Genomic DNA, 8950 nt, shown 5'->3' on the forward strand with positions numbered 1-8950 from the left:
GGTCGACGACGGAAAACACATCAGTCAATTCGCGACTCGCGACCTTGGTTGTTTTGCCGAGCAAGCTTGTGATTGTGAGATTTTGTCAATTCGTCAGTGCAATGGAGAATCTATTGGTACAATGGGGGCTAAAAAACTTAATTGCTACTTTCAAAGGTAAGTGTTTATACCATGTGATATACAGGCGTACAACGCGTTGTAACGGTTCGTTTCCTGAGACAAGAGGCGTCATGGATATACTTCTATATTCCCCCTTATCTCAAGAAACGATTTGTCCGCCAGCGCAGTGTACATATATTTTCGCGTGTATTATTTGACACTCGGCTGAAAATTTATACCAACTAACCTTAACTCGATATTTTAATGTTATTGGGTAGTTATAACGTATTAGAGAGAGGGAGGAGGAGGGAGGGAGAGAGAGAGAAAGAGAGAATATATAACAATGCGTAACAATGGGTGCGTTCAGCCGATACTCCGCTAGCCTAGCAATCGTGAGCAGTCGCTCGTTTCTTCTCCTTTTAATCCATTGGGTCAAAGGATAGGAAACGAGCGAAAACGAGCGAAACGAATAATGTTACGTGTCGCAATCTTTCAATATTCCTATGTCATCAATAAACGTCAGACTTTTTTATTACACTGAAATGTATTATAACTATAATTAATGTCATTTTTTTTAAATTTAATTGTCTATATATTATTATAGAAAATGACATAACTTTGGAAAATATAACTGACATTACGGATGATCATCTCAAAGAACTAAAAGTGTCCATAGGACACCGAATAATTTTTAAAAATAAAATACAACTTTATAAAGAAAACAAAGAGGCAGGAGAAAAGATAGCAGAAAAAAAGATAGCAGAAGAAAAGATAACAGAAGTAGTAGAAGAAAAAGACTTACAGGTTATAAATAAGGACGTATTACAAAATATTCTAAACATGGATGTGGTAGGTTAATACATTTATTATATTACGTACATCTGTATGTTAATATATTTTTTTGGTACTAGATTTATCATATTATAATACGATTTTTACAGAATATAAAATATTTGATATTGTAACTAAATATGAAACAATTTTCTTATTAATACAAATTACTTAATAGAAAAAAATTTTTAATACTCTTGTAAAAATAATTTTAATGATTTGTGTTATTATGAAAAGAATATATGTAAAAATATGTTAAATCATTACACGTTTAAAAAATATATTTTGTAAAAAATGTAAATATTTTCAATACTCTTAATTTTGTAAATAATAAAAATGTGCCTTTATCATTTATTTATTTTCATAAACTACATTAACTTTTTATATCTTCTTTATAATATATTTTACATCAATATTTTCTTTATAGATATTTCAAGATGTGCATCAATCAGACAATACAAAATCAAGCGACACTGAAAATCCGAAAGCTACTACTAGCAATGAGACTAACGAAGATAACGAAAACCTTATATTGATGGATACAATAAATGTTCTAAGCAACGTGGAATGTTCTCATTTCCTAAATTTTGACCTAAAAAATCTTCTGATTTCATCACCATATGGAAACAGTATTTTAAAATACTACCAAAAAAATAACTTATTAACTTTTTCACTAAGAGCAAAATTAGTAAATATTATAGTAAGACATCTGTATACTTATATTATAAAACAGTACGTATTTATTACAGTATGCTTGTATATAAAAGAATTACTTATTATTATATATATAATTATATATATTTTTTAAATCTATTATGTTTTTCAGCCGCTTGACACATTCACAATTTCAGTTAATTACTTCAAAAATTTTAAGTCTTTTTCCTAACGAGTGTGGTAGTACTTATTATATACCAGCTGTACCTAAAAACCTGTCGCCAACAGGAAGACCTGTGATGGCCAGAGGAAAGTTAGTTGACAAATGCAGAAACATGTTATATACAAGTGACGATATACAATATGTACGAAAAAGAAAATGTCAAAGCGAAAATTCAGATGAAGTAGAAGAAATAATATTGGATCAAGGTAAACTAAAAATTCAAGAAATAAAAAAAAATATTTATATAGATATAACATTATAAACAATGATAAAGATATTTTTCAAATAAATAAAATATAAATATTTTCAGATATAAAATCAGATGTCTCATGGTTAAAATACAATATAGAACCTTGGGACGAAGTCATAGAAAAATGGAGAAGAACTTTTGAAGTAAGAAAAAATTCAAAAACAACTAATTTTAATGCGTTTCTTAAGGAGTGGGCTCCTTTAAAACATAAAGATAAGGCAGAATGTTTGGTAAAGAATTTTCAGCCAGTGTTTCACACAGTTTATATAAATAATTACATAGTTTATATTAATAATTATATTTTTTACAGATTAATATTGATTTTGATCTACTGTTTTCTGATAAAAATTTAAAACTATACGAAGGTTGGAATTCTTTTATAGACAAAATTTTAAATACAAACAAAAGGACAGATACAAATATACAAAATTTAATACATAACAGACAGAATGGAACTATTTCTGAAGGTATGTATATAAAAAATAATACAAAACATATAGTTCTTATCTTTTTAAGCTGTTTTTTAATCAATACTTTAATCTAGTATCTATTGTTAATAAATTAGATTAAAAAATATTTTATATATTTTTTACTTTTAGATGGTCGTTTTATTAATGATATTCATTTACTGGCTAATATAGTTCCACCTAAGGGAAGAATTTTAATTGAAACAGATTCTGGTCGTAAACAGTGGAAGTTTTCAACAATAGAAAGTATCGAGGCAATTATTGTACACTGTAAGGTAAAGTTTTGTTACATATATATATATTATTATTTTATATTTTTTTTAACAATTCTCATGCCATAACGTTTACGATTAAACAATTTATCTGTTTCAACAATTTAATCACTGAGTATTAAAAAGTTCGTGTACATTAGTTTTCATTCTTGTATAATACAAATTTTTTTATTATATAATTTTCTTTGTTACCCCGTTACACAAATAATACCTGTAACATTACGAACAAGTGTACACATTAACTTTTATTTGATTGAAATGATTACCACAATCCTATTTGGTCAACTTATTGTTGGTTAAAATATAATTGAATGGCTGTATAAAATTTACTGTAAAGAGTCGTATTCTGCTAATTTAAAATACTTAATACATACAAACTTTTAAGTAATTTAAAAACTATTTTGCACTTATAGAATATTCTTATTTCGCACTCTCTTCTACTGTTACAGAGTTAAATTTCTATATATTTCGCGGTCTACAACAAACTTAATAATAATAATAGATCAATCAAATATATTTTTGTATTTATTTTAAAGAAAGTTAACATATTTGTGACTATATAGAAAAAAGTTAAATTCTTAAGGAAAAGATGTTGATGGCCTATTATTATAAATATATGTCATACTCAACTTAATTAAATTTATTAATCTATTTTTATTTTTTAGTCACCAAATGATATTGGACGTGTAGTGGAGATGCAAAAACAAAAATCTCTTAACAGAAAACAATCCTACTCAGTTCAACCGTACATACTCACCGAAGGGCCGTCTCTGTACGAGATAAGAACAATTTCTATCATTATAGATTGTACTATTAAGTATCAATTTGAAAGTGTAATGAAAGCGTTTGATACAATATTTAAACTATTCCACACCTCTTATATGTGTTACCCCGTACAAGCAGAACATTTGTATTTGCTTATACAAAAAGCAGTTTATAAAATTCAAACTGAATTTGATAAATCAATTCCTTACATACAAGATATTTTAAAAGTATGTGAAGAATAGTTTAAGTATTGTATTAAAAAATGGACTGTTATTTTTGTGGAAAAAAATTTCATGCATTACACAAATTTGTTTTCCACTTAGATTATATGCATAATGTTGAAGATAATTACGTTTGTCCAGTAACAGATTGTAAAAGATCCTTTCACAAAAGATATGTCTATAGACAACATATTAAAACTAAACATAACTTACAATTAGTAAGTCCTCACAAACATAGTAACTTAGTGCAGAGATCTAAGAAACATAGTAACGTGATTTCTCAGAAATATAGTGACTTGTCTCAAACAAATAGAGACACTGAAAGATTAACACCTTCTATTTCTATTTTTAATAATGATACTGTTTCTACTGATAAAACTGAAAATATACAGGAAGAGACTTTTGACATACAATCTAAATTTGAAGAATTTACTAATATCTTAAATAAATCTGTAGTAGAGCTTATTAGCAGTATCCATTCCAATATGTTATTAAATAGATCGATAGTTCAAGAAATAATACAAAATTTAATAAAATTTTTTTCTTCGGGTTCTATTAGTATTATAATAAATTGTATTGACCACGCATTAAAAGATACAGATACTTACGCTATTAAATCAAAAATAAAAACAATGATAGAAATATTATTAACGTCTTTCAATCAGTTTGGAACAGACTACAAACGATTCAAATATTTTTCAACCCATGAAAACTTTATTCAACCAGTTGAACATATTATTGGAATTAGTACCGATGAATGTAGAAAAAATAATGAAGTTTCTGTAATATTAAAAAATCGCACGGCTGTTCATATTCCTATAAAGAATACATTACAAAGTTTTTTAGAAATTCCCGATGTATTTGATTCAATAATGCAATATCAGAATAACATTTTACCTAATGATCCGTTAACAAATATCCTTCAAGGTGAAATATGGAAAGAAATTGTTTCTAAATACTTCAATAAAATAGTAATCCCTTTAATATTGTATTTTGATGATTTTGAGACGTGCAATCCACTTGGAAGTCACGCAGGCATATATAAATTAGGTGCAATATATTTTACAATTGCTTCTGTGCCTCCAAAATATGCCAGTCGAATAGAAAATATTTTTCTCGCAATGTTGTTTCACAGTATAGATCGTACAGAATTTGGAAATAGATCAGTTTTTAACAATTTAATTACAGAACTAAAAGATTTAGAAACTAACGGATTATCTATTGAATTAAATGGCACAACATTAAAAGTTTTTTTTGTAATAATACTTATTATTGGAGATAATCTAGGAATTCATTCCATTTTTGGTTACCCTGAAAGTTTTTCAGCAAATTACTGTTGCCGATTCTGTACTGAAAACAAAGAAAGTATTAAGAAACAAATTCATTTACAAGTAGGCTCTATCAGACAACAACTAGATTATGTAGATCATATGCAAAATAATAAGTTTGGAATAAAAGAGGAATGTATATGGAATGACCTTGATCATTTTCATGTTTATGTAAATATAAGTTGCGATATTATGCACGATTTATTTGAAGGTGTTTATCGCTATGACATGGCTTTAATTATACATTATTTTATACAACAAAAATATTTTTCATTAACAACGTTAAACTCTCGAATTAAATATTTTTCTTATAATAACTATGAACAAAATAAACCACCTTTAGTAAGTAAAGAACATTTAGTAAATGGCTGTATTATCTTTTCGGCATCAGAAATGCTATGTCTAGTGAGAAACTTCAATCTAATAATTGGTGATCTAATTCCAAAAGAGGATAAAGTTTGGCAATTTTATTTAGTTGTTAAAGAAATAAATGATATAGTTACGTTGACACAGATATCGAGTAATGAATTACAATATTTAAAATATTTAATAAGTGAACACCATGACATGTATCTTTTCTTATTTAATTCATCTCTTAAACCTAAACATCACTTTTTGTTACATTATCCAAACATAATAAAACAAATTGGACCACTCATGCATTTATCTTGCATGCGTTTTGAAGCAAAACATCAAGAGCTCAAAAAGAATGCAACTAATGTACGAAGTAGAAGAAATTTGCCATTAACATTAGCTAAAAAAAATCAATTAAACTTTCTTCATAGATGTATGTCAAAAGTAGGTTTATCCGACAAAATAGAGATTGGAAAAATACTAAATATTAATGCAAGGTGCTCAATACCCGGTTTGTCTTGTAATTTAGATAACTATTATGAAATATCTTGGTTTAAAAAAAAACGGTATAAGATTCAATAAATACAATGTAATATTTTTCGATAATAAAGAAAATGTTCCTGTATTTTTTAAAATTATTAACATTTTTTGTAATCAAGAAAATAAATTTCAATGCATATTTTTATGTCAGGAAATGATAACTGTTCAGTATATTTCGCACTGTAAAGCTTATGTTGTAGATGCCTTATATAAACATACTTTCTTTTCTTTATCTGAAATAGAGACTTGTCTTCCATTAAATGTTCATATATTACAAGATGGTAAAATATATATAAATATAACAGAAAAATAATTTTTTTATTTTAAATAATTTTATTCCACAAAATAACAATGTCAGTATTGTTTGTCATTATATTTTCCGCTTAACATAAAATATTGTTTAAAAATAACGAAGCGCTTCTTACATAATAACTTTTTAAATCAACTATTATTTAACAAAAAGTAGTAGAAAGAGCGATAATAAAAAAAGGGAACAGTTCGTCTCCTATCTCGTAGTAGTTTATTCTTCATTAATATACAAGCGTTCGGCGTAGTATTTAAGTATGTATACGTGCTTCAGAATGTTTTAAAGATCTTTTCTGCGCACTAGCGGAGAACGTTTAGATTTAAGGATAAAAGATACGTAAAATTACGTTCAAGATGTCCGTCTTGATACTTGTTAAATTTTTTTTTGTAAGCGAAAAACAATATTTTACTTTTATTAAGAAAATATATAGATACTTTCTTCTATATACTTGTTCCAAATACTTACGTTCGTTCTGTGCGTTACGTTTTCTATCTAAGATAAAAAGCAATGTTTTCGTTGATGTCGTACCACCAAAAACGTGTCATGTAGGTATACGACGTATTTGTTTCATTATAATACCATACGACCATTTATTTGTTCTACGCGCTTATATATTTCGGCTTATGTAACATGCACAGTATGTTTTTGCAAATTTATAATAAAGTTTTTAAATTTATCTCAGTATGTTTGTGAATATGATAATATCCTTATACAGAAATATATAATATCGTCAAATTAAAAAACTTTATATAAAACTGATATTTATTATTCAAGATTAAGAACAAAGCAAAATTATAATTTGAGATGTTAATTTTTTAGTAGAATAATAAATTATTAAGGTAAGCTTAATGTACATTCTCATATTCTTAAATTAAAAAGTACATTCTGTAAAATGAAACATTTGTATCAAATTCAGACTTATTTACGATTACAAAACAAAGAAAAATTAAAATTTGAGATACTAATCTTTTATTTCAGTTGAAATGTACATTTCTGTATGTATTGTTCAGCCATTCTTCTTGATAGACAATTATTGCTTTTTATTGAGTATCAAGAAAAATGGTTAAATAATATATGCAAAAACGTACGTTTCAACTAAAATAAATGATTAGTAATTCAAATTTTAAATTTTCTTTGTTTTGTAATCGTAAATAGGTCTGAATTTGATACAGAGCTTTTTAATTTAAGAAAATAAGAATGCGTTAAGCATATCTTATTCTTATATTGTTGACATAAGTAATATAGTGCGTTGATTTAAGATTTAATAGTGTTAAATGTAATATTAAATTATATCAAAATAACACTTTAATCTTCTTAATACAACTTTTTTTATTGTTGAAGGCAGATGTTTTTCTTATTAAGCTAATTATATTGTATTCTTCATGTGACAATTATATTATTGAAATAAGATTGTAATATTGTTGAAATTTAATATTATTAAATTCTTAGAAGAAGACTACATATTCTTGCGTATATACGAAACAATGATCGCGTTGATTTAAGTATATAAGTTTTGGTTTAAGACTTCTTTTTTTTCTGTGCAGGCTCCAATATGTCGGGATAGGTTGACGGAATCACACGGTGAAGGGTAAAGGGAAAATGGACGTCTATCCAACATCGCAATGGCCAGATCTCATTCAAGTATCGATTGCGAATGTTCTTGGTGTTAAGAATAATAGGTAATTTATTAATCTCTCGCAATTGTTTAGGAAAAAGTATCATTAATAGTTCTAACTTTACACAAACTGTGCCGAAGTACATGCACACGTTTTCCTAAAAAACTGAGCTTTAATCACTTATACTGAAATTTTATATCATAACAAATTTAATATTAGTCTACCGGATTCTGGTGAACGTTCTGATGAAGTTAATAAATAAGATTATTCGGTGGAGTCGTGCTCGGTGCTCGGGCCGGCAATCTATCGGTGTCGAAAGGATATAATAAACTACACGACTATAGAACAAGTCGACGAACAAGTTAACGTACTTTAATATTGGGTGCGTTGGAGAGCCAACTAGATACTTGTTAAGTTATTGTGACATCAAATTCGATGATGTTAGACTCAGCTTGGAAGAGTGGCCGAAGCATAAACCAAACATGCCCATGGGACAATTGCCGATTCTGAAGATAGATGGTAAGACATACCATCAGTCCAGGGCTATCGCCCGTTTTATCGCTAAGAGAAGTAATTTATACGGGTCCGATGAATTCGAGGCTATGGAGATTGATGCCACAGTCGATTCTATCGAGGATATAAGACAAGCTTTGGGTGCTTACTACTAAGAACAGAATCCCGCTTTCAAAACAAAACTCAAAAAGACCGCCTACGAAAAATTGCCCTTCTATCTCGACAAGTTCGAGGCTCAAGTTAAGAATAACGGCGGACACTTCGTCAATGGCAAGTTGTCGTGGCCTGATTTCATGTAGGCTGCGTACTCGGAACGTCTAAGTTTTATCCTGACCAGGGATGTGAACCAAGATCATCCGGAATTGAAGAAGCTGAAAAGGAAAGTATATAAAATGGAGCAAGTTTCGGGTAAAAGAAAGAGGGACGAGAGTGAGGAAAGAGAGAAAAAGTAAGCAGGAAAAAATGGTGGTACGAAGAGAAGGAAGAAAAAGAGAAGGAGAAGAGAAGGAA

General features: G+C 28.0%; 1 protein-coding gene and 1 pseudogene across 3 annotated transcripts; both read left to right on the forward strand.

Moving 5' to 3' along the window:
* Nucleotides 1-760: 760 nt before the first annotated feature.
* On the forward strand, nucleotides 761-6320 carry LOC139810030 (uncharacterized). Of its 3 annotated transcripts, none has more exons than XM_071773372.1 (7): nucleotides 761-948; nucleotides 1358-1662; nucleotides 1757-2013; nucleotides 2118-2287; nucleotides 2368-2524; nucleotides 2657-2799; nucleotides 3462-6320. In XM_071773372.1, the coding sequence occupies exons 1-7, from the start codon at nucleotides 940-942 to the stop codon at nucleotides 3801-3803; spliced, it is 1383 nt and encodes a 460-aa protein (XP_071629473.1). In that variant the 5' UTR covers nucleotides 761-939; the 3' UTR covers nucleotides 3804-6320. The 3 variants fall into 3 exon arrangements, with proteins under 3 accessions (XP_071629473.1, XP_071629474.1, XP_071629475.1); XM_071773373.1 differs by having other exon boundaries at nucleotides 2699-2799; XM_071773374.1 differs by having other exon boundaries at nucleotides 2118-2200.
* Nucleotides 6321-7910: 1590 nt separating this feature from the next.
* LOC139810109 (glutathione S-transferase-like) overlaps nucleotides 7911-8950 on the forward strand; it is a 2685-nt pseudogene continuing 1645 nt past the window's right edge.

The sequence above is a fragment of the Temnothorax longispinosus genome, chromosome 3, assembly GCF_030848805.1.
Source record: "Temnothorax longispinosus isolate EJ_2023e chromosome 3, Tlon_JGU_v1, whole genome shotgun sequence".
Lineage (NCBI taxonomy): Eukaryota > Metazoa > Arthropoda > Insecta > Hymenoptera > Formicidae > Temnothorax > Temnothorax longispinosus.